Raw genomic sequence first — 25,522 nt, 5'->3', positions numbered from 1 at the left:
CTTGGAGAGGGAAGTGTATTGAAAGTAGTTTAGAAATCATGGTTAATGCTGAAATGTTGTATAGGAGGCTTGATACCAAGTCATAGTACTGGGGGAATGTGAACTTCAAGCATACAAGAAAATCAACAAGTTGTGCCTTGGCCTTTGCTTTCTGCCAGAAGTGGTTTATTGGATGTTTTGCATGTTTTCTAGTGTTCTGAAGTTGTGTCTTTTCCCAAGAGCTGGGGTTTTCAACTTGGAGTGTACCCTGGGGTATATCTATGCAATAGACTTCCTCCTCTTGGAAAATTCTCACCTTGACTGTGTTGACCATGCAGAGTGTGCTGATACGATGGAGTGTGGAGAGCACCTGGCTAAGGCAGTGTGTGCTTGCATGTCTAAAGTAACAACATATATGTACATACGTGTGTGCATATAGAGTCAGCCCAGAATCACTTCCCCCCACACCTCAGTGTAGCTGCATTTTGTTTGGTAACCAGGTTTCATTCTCAGGAGGTCTGGGACTGGTGCTGTTTGTCTGTTTGGAGATTCTCTGTAATGCAGACTGGCCTGGTCCATCAAAGGTTTGTTGGTATGCGAACAGAAAGGAATTTAAATCTGTTTTGTATCATTCTGGTTTGAGTTCAAAATACTTTCTCACTCCATACGTCATAAATTTATATGCTAATGTGAACTTTGAATATTATATTTGTGATTCAGCGTGTTTCCTTGTGGGATAGTTAATGTGTTGCCTAAATTAAATGTTTAAAAACTGGGTGTGAAGATACAGAAATTTTACAAACCACTGCTCTTTAAAAGGAATCTCTTCAGTCTGCTGAAGTAATGAGGATGTATAAAAATGGAAGATCTGAGTTTTATGTCTGTTGAAGATGGGTTTCCAACACTTTGTATCTGGGCTCTCGGAACTATTACTTTACTAACCCTTTGGATGCAAGCAGAGCAGCCCAGCTTTCGAGGAGCATGTTTGGAAAGTTGGCAAACTTCCTGTTAGTCATGCCAAAGAAGTAAATCATATCTTTCGTCTGCTACAGGGTGAGTGGGCCATAGTTCTGCTGTGAACAGATTTAGCTGGCAAACTTTGTTAACTGCAGTCAGCTTGAGCATTACACCATTGGAATGGCAGGTGCCGACTTGGTAACACTCTCTGAAGAAATGGTACCAACAGCAAAAACCTGGTGCTGTTTTCTTATGGGGTTGGTGTTTTTTCTCCTCTCTCTCTTACCTGCCCACTGAAAGATTGCTTTGTTATTTTATTGCCTCTTCAGCTCATACACCAACCCTACTGGAGTGAAATCTCAGCTTCTAACAGCCATACCGGCAATGACTTTATTTGGAGGTATTTAGGCAGAAGTGGATGATGAATTGCATGTCGTCGTTCAAGGTAGTGTTCACATTATAGACAATCTCAGCGGGGATTGGGACCGCAGCCTGTATATCCTGGACTGATATGCCTTTTGGGATAAGTAGTTTGAAGGGAAATGTGAACCCACTGTAGAATATTGAGGAGAAAGGTTTGAGGCCTGATTCATGACTTAAAAACAAAGGGAAAGTGCAAGTTGCCATATTGTTGTTTTTTATGGTTGTTGATTATGACAGCTGAATTCACACATTTTCATAAAGGTCATGCAAAATGTACTATTTTTTATTTTTATTGCCGTAGGAGGGCAGAAACTGAAAAAGTGTCACTGGACCAGTGAATCTTTGCCTTAGACTGCTAAATAACTGATTCTGTAATGTTTAGCACCATAAATGGATGAGAAATCTGATTAATTTTGACTTGAGTGCAAGTACTTATTTGGATATTCAGATTGAACAGCACCACAGCATGGGAAGAAAATAGTCCCTGTGCTGAGGAATTTGATATGTGGGGTTGTGTTCAGTGCTCAGGGGTTGGTGTCCAGCAGGGCACTGATTGTTCTAAGGCAAGCTACACTTGCTGTTCTTAGGAAAGCTAGGCTCAGCACCTTGCTTACATTTGTTAAACTGCTTGCAGACTGTCTGTTATGAAATAAAGGATTACATTAACACAGATTCCAAATTGTAAAAAGTCAGAAACTACAGTTAGTGTGAATGGTACCTTGGTGAGCAAAGTGCCACATACTCATTTTTGAGGACCTGTTGTTTTGCATTTTTACCTGTCATTTTCAATTACTATATATTGTATGATACAGTTAAAAATTATGCGTTTAGCTCTTCTTTTAAAAGACTATATTCTAAGCTCAAACCCATAGCCAGAGATTTTAGAAGAAATGAAGACCCATCAATGATGGCTGTAGTAAACTCCTCGCACGTATTGCAGGTTTGGCATACAACAGTGGCTGATGTTTGTCACTGAGCGGCCGCCTCCTGCAGTGCTGTTGGGAGGGTGAGGGTCACTCACGGGGTGACAGGCTGTGGGTGGGTTTGACACGTGGCACCTCCCAGTGCGTGGGCTCTGGGGAGGGCAGCAAGGCCTGGCTGCAGTCAAATCAAACTCACTGCCTCTGTCACCGGAGAGGATTTGCCATTTGATGCCAACGAGACAACTGTTCTGAGCAAAAGTGTTTTAAAGAACTTCCCAAGGGTGACTGAATGCGAATATTTGCTGTAGTTTTTTCTGTAGTCATAGCAGTAATAAAGATCATAGTAATGAAAAGATTGAATGTTACCACTTAACTTTAACCATAATAGGAGATAATAGGAGTACAACTTACTTTAAACAAGATTGTCTTTCTCCTAGCCAACAGAATTGGAACTTTTTTTAATTAGATGGGAAGCTGGAGTTCGGAATAAATTTTGAATAACTGCTCCTTTATGAAGAATTATTGATTGCTCTTGAAGAGCCCTGAACCAATCAAGTAATATTTGCCTGACAAAAAGTTCATATTCATGAAAACAGATGAACATTAATCACAGAAAGTTGGGTCAGCAGCATAATGTAAGAGATGAAATTGATATGATTTTGAAAATTAGTCAGTGTATAGTTGACTTTAAATGATCACAACAGAAACTTTTTTCCTGCTATGTACAGACGTGAAGTCTTGAGAAGAAATTAATGCCATACTTTGCTCTTCTGTTGCAAAATTTCCCTGTTCTACCTTGTCAGACTTCCTCAAAACTATTATCCCAGATGTGCAGGTTGTTGTAGGGATTGGTAGCTGAAAAACAGATAAGATTTGATAAGAGTGAATAACATCACTAGCATTTGAAGCAAAAGCATTTCGTAGAAATGTAACTGCAGCTAAGGAAAAGGAAGGGGAGGAAGGAGCCATGGGGCTACTGCCAAAAAATGCTCCAAATATTCAGAAAGCCCTGTGTAAACTTCTGGAATTAGGTGCTTTATGCACTCATTGCTCCCACCCTCCAATAGATTGTAAACAAATCCTGGGTTCAGAGCAGCTGCTTTGCTGACTGGGCTTCTGGGCAGTCTCGTTCCATCTCTGACTACATTCCAGGAAGTGAGGACAATAGAATGAAAAAACAGTGATTAATAGTTTTTTTAGGGTCTCTCTATCTCTGTGCTGATAAGTAAAAAAAAAAATATACAGCTGCTTCAGCAGTAATTAACCCACTTGAAAAATGAATGTTGTTTCCACAGTCCCATTTCTTCCAGCTAGTCTTAAATATATCATAGTACAAGCAACTTTTGTTTTCCTCAGACTCCACAAGGTATATTCATATTTCTACTCTTAAGCATTCTGATTACTTAAAATCTTCTATTTAAAATTAAGTTGTCACTTTGAAACATGGTATTCTATTCACTGAGTTGCTCTGGTACTATGTGCAAGTGAATTGTGTTGTTTCATCACTTGATATAAAATGTGAAGAGAGCAGTTGCCTTAGCTCCTTCCTTCCTAGTCTCATTAACACTTAAGTAAGCAGAGAGACTCTCCTGATAAACTACAGAAAAATGAATTTCTAGTTACCCATGTTTGCTGTACAGCTTGAAAAAAACAAACTATTGGTGGGGGAGGGAGGTGGTGGGATTTTGCTTGCTTGATAGTTGTTGTTTTGGTTTTTCTTAGTAATGATTCTGTTTTGGAACTGCATTTGGAAAGGGCAAATTTCAAAGCAGTTTCACACCCATTTAAATCATCATGATGGCAGCAACTTAACTTGTATTGAATTGGAACATTGATCTGGGAGCCTTTGTTCGGTGCAATTAGAAAGAAGCAATATTGGGAAGGTCACTTCATTCTCTGCTGCATCTGGTTTTGTTCTTTCCAAGGTGTGGTATGTTCTACAGGCTTTCAGGTTTTGGTACAAGTCCAGAAGGTGTCAGCCTTCATTGGTGGTGGCTCTGAGCAGAGGTGGAGATGCTTCCAGCTGCTGCTTTGTGCTTCCAGAACGTGGGGACTGGGAAGGGCTTCTGGTGTCTCTGTTAGCAAAGGACTGAGAACAAAGACAGCACTTGCAAGTGACTGAAGTGCTTCACAACTGCGCTTGATACAGATTTTAGAATTTTAAATATATGCAAGTATGGAGAAGGACATAGTGATGTCCTGGAAGTGGTGAGTTTCTGGGCTCTACTGAGCAGGAATTTGGCATGTTACTGTCATACAGATATTCACCTTGCAGATCAATCTCTTATGCACTGATACCTAGGGGAATGTTCTGCGTGCTGAATTTGCATTTATCTGACCTTGTAGTTTAGTGGGAAACCCATGAGGTGCAGGTGCTGGCATACCTTTAATTAGATGTAATTGTACATTATTTGAGCATTACTGGAGACTTGGCAGACATTGAAAAGTTGGATGAGTGCGATCAGGGATCTAAATTTCAAAGTAGCAAACGACTGCATTGCTCATTTTAATGCAGGTGCAGGTGATCAATTGGGTGCTGAAATAATTGTCTTAAGTATACTGCATTTATTCTGGCCAGCATTAAATCTGTTAACATGCAGTTAATAGGTGTGTTGGGATAGAGCTGATGTTACGTAAAAGTCCACTGAAAGCAAAAAATCACTTTTCTAACCAGCCAAGACAAGAAAAACATTCAGTGATGAATTTGTTTCATCAGAAATGTTTTTGCCAGCTTTGGTTGGATAAAATCTGCAAGAATTCTTTTGTTGCTGTGGGCTTTTCTCAGCTAAAAGGCGTTCCCTGCTGTGTGGCTGTATGAAAGCATAACTCTATTATTTAACATCCTGGTCTTTCTAAATTGATGCATAAACTGGTTTCAAATTTGGATAGCTGCTGTGGATCAAACCTCATTTGAATTTTTAGGTTGTCCAGGAGATATAAAAATGGGGTGAGAGCCTTCCATAACTGTACACATGGAATACAAACCTTTGCTAGCAGCAAGACCTAGGCCTGGATAATATTGTGCCTGGAGGTGTTTTGAGATACTGGGAGAGAAGCTGGTGTTTATTTCAGAGCACTGTGGAGGTCCAAAATTCCTAAAGGCTTGTGTGCAAAGTGATTTGCCCATCCTCATGATTATTCAACCATTATGATGTATCAGCTTTTGTTTAGAGTAAAAAACTGACTAATGATTCTAAGAAACCTGGGGAAAAAAAAAGAAAACAACAAAGTCCAGTAAACAAAGCCTGAAAATATCCACACAAGAAAACCCACCTCCTCGAAAGAGCTAAAGCCTTGAAACAGAGTTTGTCATCTCATAAAAACAAAATGAAACCTGATTTTTACCCTTTTTTGCAATCCTACTTTCAGAAGGGAGATTGCCTAGAGAGGCCTGAGCTGAGAGTGCTGTGGTGCTTTACTGTTATTCTACACAGGGACAGTAAACCATGGAAAAAGCATAGTTAATGCAAAATAAATTGGTTTGAGAGGTCGGTGTGATAGTTTGTTATCACCCAGACTTGTGCTACAGGTGTTCTTATAATTGACTAGGCAGTTTCAAAGTGTTTTCCTGTAAAAACTCATGAATTCATTCATTATAGGCTTGTATATGTGAGTAATTTGGAAGCCTGGCCTGAAATTTATTTTCTTGAGCACGAAGGCATTTTGGCAATGCAATTTCTGACTCCTGAAGGGAAAAGGAAACTTACAACTTCCTGAGTTGTTTTCTTTCTGGTGTGTTGACAGAGAAGGTACTTGAAAAATAGAAATGATTGAACTGGGGATTAGAAAGTAACTTGTTTGTATTTTGTGTTACAGACTTGGTTGCTGGAAGCCTTCCATGTGATCAAACAGTATTTTCAGACAAACTTATTTTCTATTAAATGAAGTTTAATTTTGAGGTAAGGTCCTGTTTAATTTTCTTTGTTATGCATATAATGACATAAAACCTACAGTAATTTAAAAGCTTGTACGTATTAGTATAAGATTTTCTTTAGAGAGTATGTGAAATATATACTTCTGTGGCTGTATTTATGAAGAGGGAAATCGAGCTGAAAAATAAATGTGATGTATGAATATTGAAGTGCCAAGTAAATATTGTAATTAACAGCCTGGAGATTAACCTACGACAGACATTGACTGTTTTGAAACAGTTGCCAGGGAGATTGGAGAATGTGATCATGTAATAAGTGATTTCTCTAAGCCTTAGGAAAAAGGGCCATGCCTTTCATTGGTATGAAACAAATAGCTGAGAAGATGCCTTCAGTCTTTCATCTGAATATGTGTAAGAGGTGGCAAAAAGAACAAGGAAAAATCATTACTAGATGAACTTCAGTTATATTAGCACTTCTGTACTGTAATGCTCTCAGCAGAGAATGTCACTAAGTGGTAAAATTGGCTTTGGGTAAAATGCTGATAAATCTCACCCCACGTTCTTAATCTGTTGGAGCTACTTTGACCTTGTCCACATTACTGTTCTAAATGTGTCTCTGGCTTTGACTGCTCATCTGGAAATGGTGCTTGAAATACTGAAAGGTCGCTAATGGAATTTTGTCCCGCAATTCTCCACGTTTGAAAAATGTCTTCAGTGAACTTTCAAAGCAGCCTATAATTAAAGCAACGTGTCACTTTGTGTCAAATATGTCTAAGGACAGGGTTAAATGAAGGTGTTTTAGGTACATCTTGAAACAGGCTTTGCTAAGAACAATAATAAAATATATGAATTCAACTTCAACCGTTAAGACTGCCAAGCTGACATTGAGCTTATTGGTAAGACATGCTCTTTCTGAACACATTTGGTGTAGGAGGAGGTTTGACTTCAGATTAGCACACAGTTGGCAGTGTACTAGACTAAGTGTAATCTCATTGACATCTAATGTTTGCACACACTGTTACACCCTGATGAAAGTTCAGCCGTGTTTCGTGATTTCTTTGTTCCTCTGTCTCTGTTCTAGAAGCAGGGGATGTTTTGGGGTTCAATCCTGTTCCCTTCTGAAATGTAGGTTCTTCTCAAACTTAACCCTGTTCATGAATTTTTATAAGGGTTACACCGGCTTCTGATTTCTGTCCTTCCTTATCCAGTCGTTGTGAGCATACCTTGAGGGTATGGAGTACTCTTAAAGCTGGGGCTCAGTCTGTGTTGTCCTGTTTTGTGACTGTGACAGGGATGTGATGGGTTCTTACACACTGTTCTTGCTCAGCTTTTCTGTTTTCATTAGTGTTGCTGATTCTGGCAGTATAACTCAGCTTTCTGCAGTCTGTAGCTATAGGTCTTTCTCCTTTCCTCAGCTACTCTCTTTTTTTTCCCCTCTTTATCCCTCTATTAGTTGTTCAAAGGTTTTTTGACTAGCCATTCCTTGTTTGTTTCTTCTTTTGAAAGAAGTGTTCTTTTTTAATAAAAAATAATTTAGTAATCAAAAAGCAGAGTCTGACATCTCTGCCCAAACCTGAGGTTCAAAAAAAAAAAAAAAATATGTTTAGAGCTGGCACTCAGCCTTTGAGATGGTGTGAAATGGTTAAGTTTTTGAGACACCTTGTTGTTCCGTCCCTTCCCTCTCTGTTCAGTTGCTGGCATCAGAAAATGAAGGGAGCGTGCACTAAGGTCCTTCAACCTTGCTGCAGGAGCATCAGCCAAAGCATTAGTATTCTAAAAACTGTAAACTGTGACTGGTAATGTGTGTGTGGTAGATCTCAAGTAGGTGATGGAGGTTGGAAGAGCAAGAAAAGGGGGTTTTTTTAGTAGCTATTTGAACCCATTTGAACCTCTTCGTGGAACTTCCAACAAGCAGTGTTGAAGGATTCAGAGAGGAATTGCATGTAGTGGTTTACGTGGTTCACTTGATGGCTCTTCAGGATTGTTACTGCAGGTGTCTCTTTGGCCAACCATTTCAGTGAGTTGTCATGTACCTTTTTTTGCTAAAGACCTCCATACTATGATTCCTGTCTGAGGCCTTTTCAATAATGTTTTGTGCAGAAAAAAAGTTGAGTTTGGTTGAATCAGTAGGATCACTGTTCTTGTCCAATTGTTTTTGCAAGGAAAAATTTATGTTCAATTTCAACACTGGTAATGCTCTGCATAAGTGACACCAAGAATGTATCTTCAAGCCTGAAAAATATCTGTAGGAAGCAGTCAGTTTTATTTTTCATTTTGACTCCAGGCCCATAACCATGTGTTCTGTGGTTTGTATTAGAACTCCAACAGGGAATCGTTTTGCTTGCAACAAATTCTGTTAAAAGTACTGCTGCCAGTTTGATTGTTAGGTTGATGTTGACTCTTCCAGATTTAGCCTCTAGGCTTTTTTTGTCTTAGCCTAGTTTGGGCTTAGTGTGAGCTGGGTAATTTTACTCAGGTTTCTTTGTTCTGTGCTTCATTCTGTTTCAAAGAGAAATGTCCATGATGGCAGCAGAGTTCTGTTTACACAAGTTTCCACAACTGGAAATGACTGGCAAAAATGTCTGTTGTTGAAAAAACTGCAGTAATATTTGATGTTAGTCACAGTAAGAGGTACCTAAGCAAAGAAGTTACTGTATAAAATATTATCTGTACGATCAGAGAATCAAATACCTTAAGTATTAGAAAGTTTAGTAATCCTTTTAGAGTTGGTTGTGCTGTAAGGCTTCTTTATAAGCTTTCTAACAGTCTGGTTCTTGATTATGATTTTCTTTAATCCTGTATTAGAATGCAGTAACTTCTTAAATGACCATGTTTTTAACTCAGAGTAAATTCTAAGATTCTGTCTTCACTGCACATAGCTAACATTTCTTCAGTTCTTACTGCCTTTTCACAGTGGTTTATCATCAGAATGCTTTCCTTTACCTTTTGACCAATATTTTATTATTGTAACTGTAGTATATTATCTGACCTGTGTAAACAGCATGCAGTGGTGAGGTTAATGAGAACACCAGAATCATCAGTATCTAATGCTGTTTTATGTTTACACGTGGTGTATTATGGAAGTCAGCTTTAGGCAGCATGTTGAGCATATAGGATGGGGGGGGTTTGTACTGTCACAACAAGTTCTGGATTTATATTCTGCTGGGAAAGGCAGGATTCACTATTCCCTTAGCTCCCTTTTGATTTGATTTATTTGCTTAAATCACTGTCCTAGGACAAAAAAACACTATGCAAATGAGTTTTTACTTTGACAGTGATTTTGCTGGAATTTGTATTCCTGACAAACTCAGATCCTGACGTTTCTTATTTTTTATTTATCATAAATAAAAATGGCAGCTCAATCTACCATTTGGATTTGTCTTGACCTATGTGATTTTCAAGTGCACTTCATTTTTCTGTATATGTCTGTTTTAACATAGAAGGGATTTCAGTGCATTCCATGTACTTGAACTGAGAAAAAGTGGGTTCGTTTGCCTAAAGAGTACCTGCAGCTTTGACTGGGACCCACTTTGCCATGCTTTTCCTAATATAAATGACAGTCAGTCTCTAAGCTGTCAGCTTGAATTTTCACTAAATGAGCGAGCTCTTTACCAAGCCTCCTGCTTTTCAAATGGGCCTGCAAGAAATAACAGTTTTCCAAGTCAGAAATCCCTTTACCTTCATCTTGAATTTTGAAGCTTCTAGGTGAACAGATGAAGCTTATTGTGGAGATCATGGCTTGGTTGCCAGCATGACTACCAATTGTGTGAATTCCTCCACCTTCTTCTGGGCATAAAAGCTTTAAAATTGTCCTTCAAAATGTCACAGTATTTAAGCAGTTGAAAATAGTGTGATTATACAGAACTGTTCTAGCCTGGATTTAACAGCCCACTTTCAGTTCAGCCTATTACTATTCTTAGAGTGATTTAGAATCTGGGTGGAATGTTTCAAGTCATTGCATCTGCCGCTTTGGAAAATCAGTTTTCTATCAGCCAAGCCTTTCCAAAGAACAGGAACTATTTTCAATCATTGTTTATTTTTCTTATCCTATAATTTACCTAGGCACCAGAGATCAGAAAGTATATTTGAAGCTGTATAAACATATAAGAATGTATCCCACTGTAAGCAAGTTGCAGCGCTTGAGATGGACCTAGATTAACCTTATAGGAGTTGGGTTTAAAAAAAATAAAGCATCCCTCCAAAACCCAACAACAATCCCTTTAAAAAGAGGGGAAAAAAATCTCAACCAAACCCACACCAAATAAAAATGCCTCCTATACATCAAATACCATTTTAGTGATAGTCTGCGCATACACATATTTACTACTGTCCTCCCAAGGACTCTGGGAGAGGAGCCTAGCCAAAGGATGTGATTGTCTTCCGGTTTCTACAGAAACTCATGTTTCTGGTTTTGGTTTTCTCTTGCAGTGTTCTTGCAAAATAGGAAAGAAAGTCTGGAAGGCCTCTTCAAAGATATGTCATTGACTGCCATGGTGAAGGCTCTTGCTCCTGAGGCTTGTGATTTCTCTGTTACAACTAGCTCCAGTCAAGCCCTTTGCTTATCTTATCTAAAAGCTGTTTCAACTCTGTTTGGGACAGTGACATTCCTCCTGTAGTTCCTTGTAATTCATACTTCCTTTTGAAGATCCATACAAGCAAGTTAATTTACAAATATGCCTTTTGAATTAAAAGGCAAGCTGAAGTTCAATTGCTAATAAGCTGTCCTATAAACAACTCTTAATTAAACCCAAATATTTTGGTCTCTTACATAATTCTGCTTGAGGGAACTTCCTTGCTGGGTTCTCAGCAAAAGAGATGTGCTGGTTGCTATATGACATAAAGTGTCAACTGGGAATGGTATCTATTAATGCTTACTAATAATTACAGCCTGCTCTCATTGTAATCTTTCAAAGCTTGTCCTGGTTCATCTTTGTTTTGCTGTGGGGAGGTTTTTTTTTTTCCAAGTGGTTTGTAAAATTTAGTACTGCATGCTACAGATAAATGCAGTGAATTTTTCCTGAGATTCTGGAAGGTTTCTAAGGTACACTTGCTTATCAGCATGTGTGGTGTGTGTGAACAGCCACAGTGGTTGAGCAGGGATTTTCTTAGGGCAGGGGGCATGTGAGAGTTTTTGCATTTTAATTGTCTGTGTATATTTGCAAACAGAATAAACAATGCTTAGTCCTGTTCAGTGTTAAGTTTCTTGTATTCTAACTGATGAAAGGAAGGGTTGTGCTTTTTTGGTTGGTGGTCCAAGCTTCAAGAGTTCAGATTAGCCACCCCAGACAGCATGTGGTGTCTGAGGTTGTCAGGCTGCTTCTGGACCCTCCAAATTGGTATCTTTGTACTTACTGCCCATTTAGAACATCAACTTCTGCTCTATTGGTTTACTGCACTTGCCTTCATCTTTAAGCTACTTAGAGGGAAACTGAGATATTGTTTTGTTTCCTTTCTGACCAGAGGAGATTCTAACCTTACTGACAGGAGAACTTCCACTCCAGTGTTTACAAGTGTGATATTTGTGCATGAGTGATAGTTATCCCTGAAACTACCTCTCTACACAGTTCCCAGTGGAGTGGCAACAACCAGTGATGAAATCTTCACCAGGTCTTGTCCAGCAAGGAGTTGATGATGGCTGTGCTGTGACATGTGGACATACATTTCAAGCATACAACCCACAGATGATAGTTTGGTTCCTAAACTGTGCTCTGGTAGAGAATCTGCCTCGTTTTCTAAGCAAGTCGATTAATGGCAGCCATTAAGCCCTGTTGAGGACGTTGTGGTATAAATGAGTTACAAATTGACAGCCAAGGAGCACTGAAGAGAGGGCTCCTTGAAGGGTGCAGTGTCACCTCTTTTATGATAGGATGCTTACAGAGATGCCACTGTGAGTTGAGAGTAAGATGGGTGTTGTTACTCTCAGTGCCTGTGCAACCAGCTGCCTGTCTGCCTGCCTTGTGGCTCCATTGTGCTCAGTTTTTGAAAGATGGTGCTTCCATTTGCATTCATAATTTTGGAAGCATACAAAGCTATCAGTTCAGCTGGGTTTGTACTTCAGAGTGCATTTTGCTCATGGAGGTCTTAGCAGGCATCAGTCCACTAAACAAGTATTTGATATGTACAATAGAATTAGATGCTCAACCTCTATGAGCAGCAAAAAATATCATGTGTCCTGTATTGCTGGTGCCCAGTGCCAGCTGATAGTTGGTGAGAATGCTGAAAGGAGTAGAGGACTTCTGTTCCATTGGATTTTGTTGCAAAATTAGTCTAGTGTGAAAATACAGAGCTTTGCCTCAGCTAGCATGTACACATACAGGCTTCTAGGCTGTGACAGTCTCATGACCTAGATTTGTGTTTGCTCAAGCTTGAATGAACCAGTTAAGAAATATCTCCAGGGAGACAGACCTTTACTAAATCATGGCAGAGCTTTGCTTTTAACCATAGCACTGGCAGTGACAACTTTGCTTTAACTGCATGGGCGTGGTCTGTGTTTGGCAGTGTCAGTGGTGGCTGTTCCACGTTTGCTTGGTTTTGAAATGCAGGTGGTTTTGGGCTATGTGTTACCTCCACGCTCAGTTGGCAAGGATGTGAAATGCACGTACCCTCATAGCATTGAGCTGACATTTTGCATTCTCTGCTTGCTTAGCACTGCGGTTCAGAATATACAGATAAAATCATGGCCTCGTCAGCTCAGACACCCCAGATATGAGGGTAGGAATGGTACAAATTAAGCCAGGTGAGTAGGTAAATGAGCAGGGAGGTCAGTGTGCACTAACTGGTGTCCCCTCTAAAATCCCCTTTCTCTCATGCATCTTTGTTCTGCTGTTTTATTTTATGGTTTTGGCTTCATGATAGCTGATTCCTGTTGAAAAGATGTGGTGCAAACTTCTGTCCTTGTCAGTATTGGGAGGAACAGCCATTTACCTTGTATTACATGTCTCTTGAGAGGCCTTGTGAAATGCTTGTTGAGAGAACTTTGCTGCCCCTTGCCTTGGTCTGTCTCTGTGTGCAGCAGCTGATGGGGTCAGTGCCACCTTTCCGGTCTAGCAGAGCTGGACCCTCAGGTACAACTTAGTTTCCTGGGAAATCTTGTCTGGAGTTTCTCTGATTGTGGTTTCATGGTGTTAGTTATCTCAGCAAGGTATTGCGGACTGGAGATCTGTTTTGTACATTACCTGAGGCTTACATTCAGAGTATTGATTGGACTTGGGAACTTTTCAGTAGTGAAGAGTTGGATCCTACACTGATTTAGTCCTCACTTAATGAGCCTGACAAAAAATCGTGGAAGCTCTCTAACTAGGGCAAGTCTGAACTTGATCATATGTGTGTCATCCATCTCAGTGCTTTTAACATGTTAACATAGATGCATTCACGAACAGCAGACAAGTCAATTTTGCATCCTGTTACAGAAGGCTTTTTAAGGAGCTCGTTGGGGAAGCCAGTTGTTGGTGAAGCAGAAGTGGGACAAGGAAGTTTGAGAGTAAATCCATGTAAAAGCTGTTTATTTACTGTGGTAGCACAGACAGTGTGGTAATTACTGTTTAGTTAGAAAAAACTTTTCTGGAAATTACTTTTGGGACTGATGGAGGAAGAGGTGCAGTAGGATATGAATAAGTTCATTTGTTACTCAGCTTTGGCAGTCCTGGTAGGTGTTGGTTAGTTCTGTTTTGCTCCTCTTAAATGACACCAGGAGGAAAAGCAATTTTAAATTAATTTCCAATGGACATTAAGGGTGGGGGTGTTTTGGCGTCAATTTTCTTCCTGTTAGATTGGGGACATTTCTCAAACAAATATGTTGGAGCTTTCATTCAAATTATTAGCTTGTGCCTTGTCATAGGCAATTTATAGATTTATTTTATTTCAGGGAAAATATACTTAATATTTTTAAAATATGTATAAGTGTTTTATCAAAGATATTTTTTTTGTATTTATTGATCAAATAATTTCACTGAAAATACCTACTTACAAGATACAAAGAGGTGTTTAGTTTTGTAAGTATTGGTCCCTGGATTTTCAGAATGCTTTTTTAAATGAAGAGAAATTATTAAAGAAAAATATTTTAACTGCTCATGGAGTACGTGTCTGCTTCTAAGCCCACACCTTTTGTAATTTAGTAGTAACAGCATCCTAGCTCTAGTGAGGATGTATCCAGGCAGAGAGCTCTGGGGAAGGACAGGGTAACTCAGCTGAGACTTGAGCAGGGCTGTGCAGATGGAGTGGGAGCGTCTGCTCAAGCTTTGTCCTGCCGAGGTGCTGGCACCAGAGCCCATGGTGACCCCGCTGGGACAGTGCTTCCCTCCTGCTCCTGCCCTGGGTGTTCTGCTAATCGTGTGTAATCACCACTGCTTGACCCAGAGGCACACATTCCTCCTGCCTGAAGTTTCTTTAAAGAACCTTATTGCTGCCTCATTCTTGTTTTGCTTTTCAGCCCTTGATAACATCTTGGGATAATATCTTATTACTTTACCTTATATCTTATTATCTTGGGTAATACGTGTTTGAAGTGTTTGTGCTTGTTTGCTTTGTTGGCAAGGTATCTCTGTGAGCGCACCGAGGGCTGCTCATCTTAGTTCAAGCACTGGTTAGAATTTTCTTTTGTTCAGATTTTCCAGAACGTGAGCCCTGTGATGGTTCAGCTCCAGGACTTGACATACACACTCTGATATATATCTGCAGGCACTGGGTTCTCTGTTATGCTCTGTGGCTTTTTTAACAGCTCAAAGCTGCTGCTATCTTTCCCAAAGCTGTCACATTCATAATTTATTATTCCAGTCTCCCACCTTTCAAGCACAGATCAGTCACAGTCTGATTTAGAAATTTCCTGCTTTATTACTTGCAGAGAATTAGACAGTACAAGGCAAATGATTTCATGTAGAATTTTCTTGCTTTCCAGCATCCCTTTAACTTTTGGTCAGCCATTCCACAGACTGAGTGATTTTGGGTGAAGCACAGAGTCCATTACTTCCACAGAGAAATATTTAAATGTGGTGTGAATCAATGTATAGAAGATAAAGGGAACGTGGAAGATATTTTCCCCTTGTTTTTTCTGTGTGATCTCAGCCCTTTTTCTTGACCAAGTTCTTAGTTCTTTTGAGAAAAAACAGCTGTCCTGTTCTGGCTGTTAGCCAGGAGATGGAAACTGCCTGTCCCATTTATTACTGAAATCCAAGTGGGGAGATTTAGAGCCTGAGGATAATCTGGAGGAGGCAAATTAAAACCTTTCTGTTGAGTTTGAGAACACAGTGTTGGAGGAAGCTGATAAGTCATGAGCTCTTTTTCAGATGAAGCATCCTTTGGTGTGTCTGAAACCAAGAGCACTGAACTGAAGGAAACCAGAGCACTGATGTATTTAGGTCCTTCCTTCTTTGGGATGAATTTGACACTGGGGAAAAAAAAAGGAGTGGTGGTGGGGGAGGACACAGTAACAGGTTCCCAACTTGTAAAAGTGCATTAAAGATATCAGAGATGAATTTGCATGTTTATGTAGGGAAGGAAAAAAATATTCTTTTGCAGAGTGGAGAACCCAAGTTGAAAACTTGTGAGGGAGAACCATACAAAATGTAGAAGTAGTAAAAAGAAAAATAAAAAGGGAGCAGCGTGGCTGTGCATGTTGTGGACTCCATTTTGATGGAGCTCTGGTAGAATGGAATAAATGAGCACCTGGCAGGGACAGCATAGGGATGCATCATTTTGCAATGCGTGGCACTGTGCTAGGCTGCTGCCTTTTGGTGTTCTTTCTGACTCTCATATGGTTTGTATGGTGCATGATCACAAAGTGAAAATATTAAAAAGCTGGAAACCTAAACAATGTACTTTGAAAAGAACATTGTCGAAGAAACAGGAGCCCTGCTTGTTTTTAAATTAGCCAGTAGAGCATTGTGTCACACTAACCAGAGCACACCTTGCTGGCCTGGTTTCCTTCACTGGAACCGGCTGAGATGAACCCTGTGGCTGGGGTGGGGCTCTCCATGGCCACCAGCGCTTCAGAAGGGACAGGAGAGAAGGGAGGGGGAGGATTACCCTCTACAGCAGGAGAGGCTGCCAAGAGCTGTACCTGAAGAACAGCTGTGAGCAGGTTGAAAGCCTATGGATGAGGATCAGAGTCTGAAGAAACAAAGGAAAACCTCTGCTGCAGGTCACTGATCCAGGGGAAACTCCTATTTAAAAACACACACATAAATTTATGCAGGAATTATTTGGGGATTCTGGTGCATTCTGTATTTATGGAGAAAGGATTGAAGTTCTGAACGGTTCTTGGAGATCGTTGTGGAAAGTCTAGTGATGGGAAGAGTGGTTTGGACTGTTAAAACAGCAAGGGAAGACACTGGAGACAAAACCCAGACTATGTACAAAATGAAACAATACAAAAAGCATCTGTTGCTTCCTGTTTCTGTAAAAAAATGCTGTCAGATTTGGTATAGTTTCTGAAATATAACTGAAATAAAAAATAACTCATTCTTGAAGCTCTCTGTAGCTGTGCAGTGGGCTAAAAACATCTAGCAGGTCTGTGTGGAGACTTGAGAAAAACCATAACGCTGTGTTGTACACTTCAGAATCCTCAGGAAAGAGTAGTTATGTGCTAAGAAAATCCTACTTTTGATGAAGCAGTTATTTTAAGCTGTTTGGTTACCAGCTAGCCTGAATGATCTAATAAAAATGTATAGTGAGAGAAAAATAATTTGCCAGTGGTAAATATGTTACGAATATACCAAATAAGTGTGTTGGTTCTTTTTGCACCATTTCAACCTACCTCAAAGAAAGTATGAACATGTAGTATGTGTACACAAGATTTTGAAAAAGGAATTTCTTTTTTACCAAGAAAACTGCGTGTTTTGGCTAGTTTCTAGCTTGATGATACTGATGAGACTTCATATAGAAGTGCATTTGAATAAATGTAATTCTACTGAACTAATTTCATTTGTTTAAGGAAAAGCTGAGTATATTAAAGCATTAAATGGAAAGCTGTAAGCAACAATGCCATTGCTGCTTTTGCAGGTACTTTGGTAGGAAGTTGCAAGTGACTTGGCACCATGGTGGCCCTTTCCTTGAAGATCTGTGTCCGTCAGTGCAATGTGGTGAAGACGATGCAGTTTGAGCCATCCACCGCCGTGTACGATGCCTGCAGAGTTATCCGTGAGCGGGTGCCAGAGGCTCAAACAGGGCAAGGTGAGGTCCTGGATTTGTCCTTACTCAGTTCATTGGGTGTAAACCTGTGGGGGGTTTTGACATTTGTCACCGAGACGCACAAAGCAGTCACACGCAGACAAGAGATTTTCACAAGGCAGAGGTCCTTCCGATCCAGCTCACAGCTGAGAGAGCGGAGAGAAGAGAACCTCTGTTTATTTCTTACTTTTTATACATTTGTGGGTCTAGCAGAAGATTGGCTTTTTGGGGTTTCCACCCCTCAGCCTCAGTGGCCAGACCAATTGTCAGTTACAATTGTTTTCAGGTTAGAAATATGCAAACAAAGGACAGAGAATGAAAAACAAAGGATTTGTTTATGTTACATATGTGGGAAAAGGTAGAAAACTGCTCTAATATTCTACAGTAACTAAAAGATCTGACTCCATTTATGAAATTCAAAAAGGCCTTAAAAAAACTCAGAAAAACTAGGGTAACAGACATTGTTCTGTCTCTTCATTTATTTTTTGTGTTGGAGGGTTGGTTTGTTTGTTGATTTAAATTGTAGGGCTCTGGAGTGAAAGGAAACAAGTGCAAACGGATTTTGAAGTGACAGAAAGGAGCTGAGTTGTTTTTCTTCCTTTTGTCCTGACAAAACTGTACAAAGGTTTTCCCACAATGGCTGTTTTTAGTGAAGCTTTGACTTCTTAAATTAATATCTTGTTTGCCTAAAAGATGAGAAATTGCTCTCCTGCTTGGAAAGCATTTTTTTGGTATTACCTACTTAAAGCAGTGTTTCTGGCAATGTTCTCTAAGAAAAGCTGCGCAGACTTATTTTGTGCCTCAGCAAAGGAAGGAACACCAATTACAAAAGAATGGCTGGACACCTCCAAAATGCGTAAAGAGAAATGTTTGAAACTGGTTTATAACTCAAGTCATCACTGCGCTGTGCATACTATAGTTCCCGTGGTGCTACATGTTAATCAAATGTAGCTGTCTCTGTACCTGTTGAGCAAATTAGGTGAATACAGGCTGGGAAACATCATGGACAAAAGATCTGGCTTTAACACAGCCCAAGTTGTCAAAAAATTCAGATACTTCAAAGCCCTTTGGTGCTGCATTGTATTTAATGCTGCCAGAATGTAATTCTTAAAGCAGTTTGTTTATTGAAGTTTAGGCTCTCAACCTTTTCAGCCATTTCAAAAATCTTGTCTGAATTGTTAGAAAAACTTGCTAGTAATGGACTTCATTAAAATTACTGAGAATTGCTTCTCCTTTGCAGGAGTCCTTTGGAAATCTGGTAACAGAGCTTCAGTTTTCAGATAAAAGTTGTGCATTTTTACCATGCTGGTCTCTCAAGGCAGTGATTGTAGACAGCTGTTGAATTTGGACAAGTTGAGTGGTGAAGACCTCTAAATATTATGAACCTCAAAAAAAAGTCAAGGCATTCTGAGACTTTATAGTAGGGCTTTTCCTTTACTTATGATTGCAGTGCAATTACAAACTTCAAAAAACAAAGTTGAGTGATGAGCAAAAATGTTTCCAACAATATCCTTTCCCTTCCTTGGTGGCTGTTAAATTGTGTGTGTTTGCCTGTCAGTTCAGCCGTCTCACAGTGGTGCAGTACAGCTGATAAACGGGTTCTGCACAGCAGCAAGAGCACTTCTGGCTGTCAGCTGTGCACATTTCACTTCTGCCACAGCCTGGTCCCAGCACAAAGGTTTTCACGTGCAAGTTGCACAGTTCCTGCTGTTTCATTACTGGGTGCATGCACCACAAATGAGTATCAGAGCAGCCTGTGCTTCCTTGGTGCTTCTGTGCTCTGTGCAAGGCGCTTGGCTTCTAAAGGTCACAACCTATTTATAGGCACAAATTCTAAAATCTTACAGAAGTGATTTTGTATTGGATCTGGATCATAAACGTCCCTCTATGTACAGGTCACTTGACCTTTCAGGGGAGTTTTTTATTAAGGTCAGCAGGGAAAGTTTTTCATCTGACTCAGTTGCTTTTGGAAGGGTTCTTCCTTTTAAGTTGGATATCTTGAAGTCAGTTGCACTTTTATTAAGTAAGGTCTTTTATGTAATTGCATAAGGAATCGTGTGTTTAAGGTAAATGCTGTTAAATGTAAATTATTGCTGTGCATGGCATTTAAGGATGAAATATGACCTGAAAATTGTAGGTATTTTTACCTGGCTTTCTCACCAAAGGATCCCAACACATGGCTGAAAGGAACCAAGGTAGGGCCCAGAGCTGCTGTAGCAGACTCTGCTCTGCTGGCCCTGAGAAGGGGCAGTAGCTCAAGCTGCAGGACTGCAAACAGAGCAGGCTCAGCTGCTGAATGGCTGGTTGTGTTTTGTGAAGTATGATCTATATTGAATCTTCATGCATATGGATAGGCCTTAAATTAACCAAACTTCATTTTGTGGATCTGGGGTTTAGTCTTTGAAACCTAAGCCTGGGTTTATTTTTGTGTGGCAATGAAAATTTTATCATTTATTTCTGAAAGAATCAGTTGACATTGTTTAGCCTTCGAAAGGTACAAGTTTTTGCTGTGTTTGCTATGGATATAATTCTAGAAGCCTTGTATATTTTTAAATACCTAAACCTGAATCATCTCCCAGAAAGATTCCCAAGTTTATAATAAACTCATTTTGTGGAGGGTTGAAAGCAAACTGTGTTTTGAAAATAGAACTGCTGCTCGAAATAGTACGTTATGGTTAAGGCCAAACTTGCTTGTATTTTTGGTTAGTCAGTTCCAAAGCAGGACCTGTGAGCATTTAAAAAAGGTCTCAAAGAAAAGTAGTTACAAATATAATACACAATAGATGTGACATGTGAAGATGTGATGGCGTAGTGAAGCTTTTGTTCTGGTCTTGTGTAAAGCCTGATGTACCCTGCTATCTGCTGCTAAACTAAATATTTTGTGAAGCACAGAAAAAAATTGTATCCAAGTCTATTAGGCATGGAAGGTAAGTGTAACAGAAGCTTAACCCTGAAGCTGAATAGGCCTGAATAAAACCGTGCTGGCTCTGTTAGGTTTGGTATTTTTCAATGTGTCTCTGTCTGTTCTGTTCCGCAGCCTCTGACTACGGCTTGTTCTTGTCAGATGATGATCCTCGCAAAGGTATATGGCTGGAGGCTGGAAGAACTCTGGATTATTACATGCTGAGAAACGGGGTACGGTGCAAGTCTGTCGATTCCTTCGCCACCGTGTTCTTAGAAAACTTGTTTCCTGAACAGCGAGAAGAATGTTTAGCATTTGGAGGGGTGGGAGGGTCTTGAGTCTCTTCCTGAAGCTGACCAAGTCCTCTTCCTTGCTGTGCCTCAGAGGTCAGTTCTTTCCTGCATTCAGGTTGTCACTGTGAGCTGCTGTGGTCAGTAGTGTCTTCGTAGAATGATTGCCAGAAAGTTGAAAAATAACTTTTTATGTGCTTTTTATTTGACGTGACCTTGTGTTAGAGTTGGTTTCTTGTATACTTGAGGTCAGACTGGCTCATGCCATGGCCAGCTTGCTGCAGCCACGGCATTGCAGTCCTTTTGAAATGCTGGACTAGATTTCACAGCACAAAGGTACTTTGGTCTGTCCTGCCCTGACTAGATCCTGCCACTCAGGACAATTGTTGAAAAATGGCATTGGCAGATCTCAAAGCAGTCGCTTCTCGAGTTTATTAAATGAGTGCATGTGCCTGTACTGTAACAAAGGAAAAATCCAGCTTGGAGGGCAGGAAGGGAATCCTGTTTTAGGCATCTAAGGTTGTGGGTTGGCTTGTGGTGGCTTCCAAAAGCATTTAGAAACAGCTGTGTTTACTTCCTAGGATATATTGGAGTACAAAAAGAAACAGAGACCTCAGAAAATACGGATGTTGGATGGTTCAGTGAAGACAGTCATGGTGGATGACTCTAAAACAGTGGGTGAATTGCTGGTTACCATTTGCAGCAGGATAGGTAAGGTTTTGGGACCCGCATGCTTAAGGATTTGTTTTTCTGTCATATTTAAATTTTGATTGTTAGGATGTTGTGTGGCTAGAAATTGGTATACATATGAAAAGTATAAATTTATTTTAAGATACTAAACAAACACTTTCTTGAAACCTGTTGTCCAGGTTTTATCAAAGTCTGTAGAGAGTCAGCTATATCCTTAAACTTAAGAATTTAGCAGTTGAAGGCACAAAGTTATCCAATAGTACAGATACCAATTTTTTATTGTACGTTACGTTTACATACTCTTTCCTGCCGTGAGGTAGAGATTCAGAACTGAAATTATACTTGGTGTTAATTGGATAAAAGATGAACATTGCTGATCTTGAAATGTACCCAAGTTTAGGACTTTGTGTTGTTACAATTAAGAGTTGATCACAAAGTTGTATCATTTGTAAAATATGCAGAAGCCATGCAGAGCAGCTGGTCAAAAATGGGTCATATTGCTTATAGTCTGTCTCAATTCTTAGTTAAATAGACATTTTTAAAAACAAATTCGTATTTAATACATGCACTGCAAGTATGCATCCAACATGGATTAATTAAGGTCTTAAAACAGTGCTTAAATTCATTTAGAATTCAAGCTGCCTTAATTTGATTTATATTACTTTACTTGGAAAGTGAATCATCTATTTCAGGTTTGAAGTTTTGTATGTTGGATTCTAATGTGCTGTAACTACCTCAAAATTTAGTATGACTTATTTTCATGAATGTGGTCATGTAGGTGAGTATTTAATTTGCTGTCTGGTATAACATAAACAAGCTTTCCCAAACAGAACAAAGAAATGGGAACAACTTAGCACATATGCTAAATATTTTTGAACTGATTTTTGATTCAGTTTTGTATAAAATTCACAGGAGGAGTTGAGTCATAACACTTTAAAGGAAAAAATCATAAATTTCACATGCTTTCTGTTCCTCAGTTGGCTCTGCCACATTTCTTTTTGCATCATGGGCAAGCCGAAATTACTCAGTCCTCAGAAAGGAATTGTAGGCATCCATGAATGGAAATTTACTATGGCCTGTCTCCATTTTGGAATTTACAGCTATTTTACATTCCATCATGTTTTTAAACTGGCAGCTTCTCTTGATAGGCAGCAGAAAAAAATACCTTATACACAATACCTTTCTGAAAGTGGCAAATGCAGCTTATGACAAAGAAATGATGTATTGGAAAGATGAGGTCAGATATTGGATTTATTTATAATTCCAGGAATAACAAATTATGAGGAATATTCATTAATCCAGGAGAGCATCGAAGAGAAGAAAGAGGAGAGTACAGGAACGCTTAAGAAAGATAGGACGCTGTTACGTGATGAAAGAAAAATGGAAAAACTGAAGGCAAAGCTTCATACAGATGATGATTGTGAGTAATGTATTCCAGGGTAATTCTTTGATTAATATCTTTCCATGGTATAATGCAAAGAAGCCATGCAGGAATGCATTTTTACACTATTCAGTGTGTTTCAGTTGGTTCCTGGCTGTATTTTGCACCCCTTTATACATAGTGCTGCCTGCAACTGAGTAGTTTTGAAATGAAGTGAATGGGCAAGTTAATGCCTTTGAGAGTTAGCAGGTGTTTTGGAATGCTTTTTGGTACATGTTTGCTATGGGTATTCCAACTTTAGTGTGAGGGGTTGTTTTTGTCCCTTCATTAAAATCGTATATTTAATAATTGATGCCTACTGAAAGCCACCAAAATGTAGTTTTGTGTTTGAAGGTGTAAGTTTTAACTGTAAATGAAGTTTGCCAAAGAACTGAGACAGTATTGGATTTGTTTTGTGTGCTAAGTCACAATAACCATTTTTTCTGCTGTACTCTAAGACACTAAGGTTAACTGTAAGTGGAAGGAAGATGTTTTAGAATTGTGTTCAGTGATAAGAAAGGTAGGCAGAATAATTTGTTTTAGAGGTAAAACTTGGTAAATTAATTTTGCTGTGAATGTTTGAAGATCTAAAGTTAGTGATAAAACATCACTACGGTTGTTTCTTCAATATTAACCATGTTCATGCTGTAGAATATCCTTGTTTCTCAGCAGTGCTGGTGTTGGAGTCCAGGGCATTCCTTTGGCTGCCCTGGAACGTCAGAGACCTGGACAGGGGGTCTGGGACCCTGGCCCAGAGCTCAGAGAGACACTGGCTTTGATCTCAGTCCGTGGGAAAGGCTTCCAACACTGAGAGATGAATTACAGGCCACAAGAGTGTGAAAGATTGTAGTTTAGTATATCACAGGGTGAAAAAACAATAAGTTTAGGTTTCTAACATTGAAGTGAACGGGGGCAAGATGGAGAATTTGGGGCGTTGTCTCCTACTTGTTCTTTCTTCTTCCCTCACTCCACTTCTGCAGTGACGTTGGCACAAAGTAGTTTAATGGGGATTGGGTCAAGGTAGAAATGACCTGTTTAGTATTAGTAATAGGCATTGGTGAGAAATAGTAAATAAAGAATACGTAGCAATTAGTATAAAAGATAAGGACAGCCCTGGGCGGGCTGGAGTCATCAGATGTCCAGGCAGCTGCAAACATCTTTGGGCACTGAGAAAATTGTAATATAAGAGAGATAAACGAAGCATGCAACCTTGAAAAATCAGAACTCGAAGACTCCGTCTCTTTCATCCGTTTGGCACAGAGCTTTGCAGAGGGCAAAAAGACTCTAAAACCACCTGAATGTCGGGGAACAAACCTGACATGCTGGTTTTCAGTTCTCATTTGTAGCAAACCTTCAGCACTGATGACTAGAAACAGAAATGGAAGTAACATTTCACGTGGCGTTTCCCCCCCCAGTGGAAATGCCGATTATCCCATGAGTTTCACGAGGTCTTTAACACTCACAACGTGTGGATTTACCAATGTGCACTGTCACCGAGACGCACAAAGCAGTCACACGCAGACAAGAGATTTTCACAAGGCAGAGGTTCTTCTGATCCAGCTCACAGCTGAGAGAGCGGAGAGAAGAGAGCCCCTCTGTTTATTTCTTACTTTTTATACATTTGTGGGTCTAGCAGAAGATGGGCTTTTTGGGGTTTCCCCCCCTCAGCCTCAGTGGCCAGACCAATTGTCAGTTACAATTGTTTTCAGGTTAGAAATATGCAAACAAAGGACAGAGAATGAAAAACAAAGGATTTGCTTATGTTACATATGTGGGAAAGGTAGAAAACTGCTCTTAATGTTGTACAATAACTAAAAAGATCTGACTCCATTTAAGAAAATCAAAAGGCTCAGAAAAACCAGGGTAACAGTGCACGTCTGTGGCTCTCTTGCAGTAAATTGGCTGGATCACAGCCGGACCTTCCGAGAGCAGGGAGTGGATGAAAATGAAACGCTGCTCTTGAGACGAAAGTTCTTTTATTCAGACCAGAATGTAGATTCAAGGGATCCTGTTCAGCTGAATTTGCTTTATGTTCAGGTACAGTACTTCCTACCTTGTCTGAGGAAACCTGTATAGGTTTGTTAGGAAAAATGTGCTGCTCAAATACTCCATCTTTAGAACTCCAGTTCTGGATGTGCTTTAGTTTTGTCTAGCTCCAAAACCACATGATAGTACAGGGGCTTTGCTGATTTTTTTTAATCAAATACTTTGAACCCAGTAATGAACACTGAGCCAAAAATCCACTGGCTTTGACAGCCTGCTTCCTTAAAATTGCTACATGCCTTTAGTCCCAAGTTGCTCTTTTTAGTTCTTCTCTCTCTTCTCTTCTCTTGCTGCTGTCTGTGGAATGTGGAGTCTCAGGTCAGGCTTGTGAACAGCTTTCTGTCCCTCATGTCTTATTCTCTTCTGCCTGATCAGTGAGAGAGCTTCTTCTGCACTCCTTTCCATTCTTCTGGCCTGACAGCACACAAGGGAGGCTTTCTGTCATAGGGGACCACCTAGAGTCCATCTGGACAGGTTTCCTGAACTGTCAGAGGGACTGTGCATCCTTGGCACAGCCAGAAGCCTTATGCAGGAGATGGGATTTAACTGAAGGTGCCATTGCAGTTGCCTGCAATTCAGTATGAAAGAAGCAGGCTTTTAAAATCTTTGTTAAAGTTTTGGGGGTTTTTTCAAAGTAAAAAGAAAAAATGAATGAAGGTTTAATGCAATGTGCCTTTGTGATATTTGATGTTGATGTAAATGATATTTTAAAAATCTGAGGCAGAAGGTAAGGCTGTTCTATTGCTTGTAGAGCAGCGGTACCTTTTTGAAGTGTTTTAGCAGGCTTATCACACTGAGCTGTTCTCCTGCCACTAAAATATTTCATTCAGGCTGCTCTGACACTGTGTGTTGCTAACGCTT

General features: G+C 39.8%; 1 protein-coding gene across 9 annotated transcripts in view; it reads left to right on the top strand.

Annotated features, from left to right (window-relative positions):
* The window catches only part of TLN2 (talin 2), a 140,489-nt gene that overhangs the window by 35,604 nt on the left and 79,363 nt on the right, over positions 1 to 25,522 (top strand). For 5 of the 9 annotated variants that reach the window (XM_040076956.2, XM_040076958.2, XM_040076959.2 and 2 more), the window contains 6 exons: positions 6,099 to 6,181; positions 17,149 to 17,319; positions 20,354 to 20,451; positions 21,090 to 21,219; positions 22,466 to 22,618; positions 24,513 to 24,655. In XM_040076956.2, coding sequence (XP_039932890.1) covers positions 17,184 to 17,319; positions 20,354 to 20,451; positions 21,090 to 21,219; positions 22,466 to 22,618; positions 24,513 to 24,655 — 660 coding nt within the window. In that variant the 5' untranslated portion in view covers positions 6,099 to 6,181; positions 17,149 to 17,183. Of the gene's footprint in view, positions 1 to 1,265; positions 1,382 to 6,098; positions 6,182 to 17,148; positions 17,320 to 18,556; positions 20,244 to 20,353; positions 20,452 to 21,089; positions 21,220 to 22,465; positions 22,619 to 24,512; positions 24,656 to 25,522 lie in introns of those variants that run through there. The other 4 variants (XM_058422332.1, XM_040076964.1, XM_040076962.1 and 1 more) reach the window with 4 other exon arrangements.

The sequence above is a fragment of the Hirundo rustica genome, chromosome 13, assembly GCF_015227805.2.
Source record: "Hirundo rustica isolate bHirRus1 chromosome 13, bHirRus1.pri.v3, whole genome shotgun sequence".
NCBI classification, from domain to species: domain Eukaryota; kingdom Metazoa; phylum Chordata; class Aves; order Passeriformes; family Hirundinidae; genus Hirundo; species Hirundo rustica.
The sequence above is the reverse complement of the archived record's forward strand: the minus strand, read 5'-3'. Positions and strand labels throughout refer to the sequence as shown.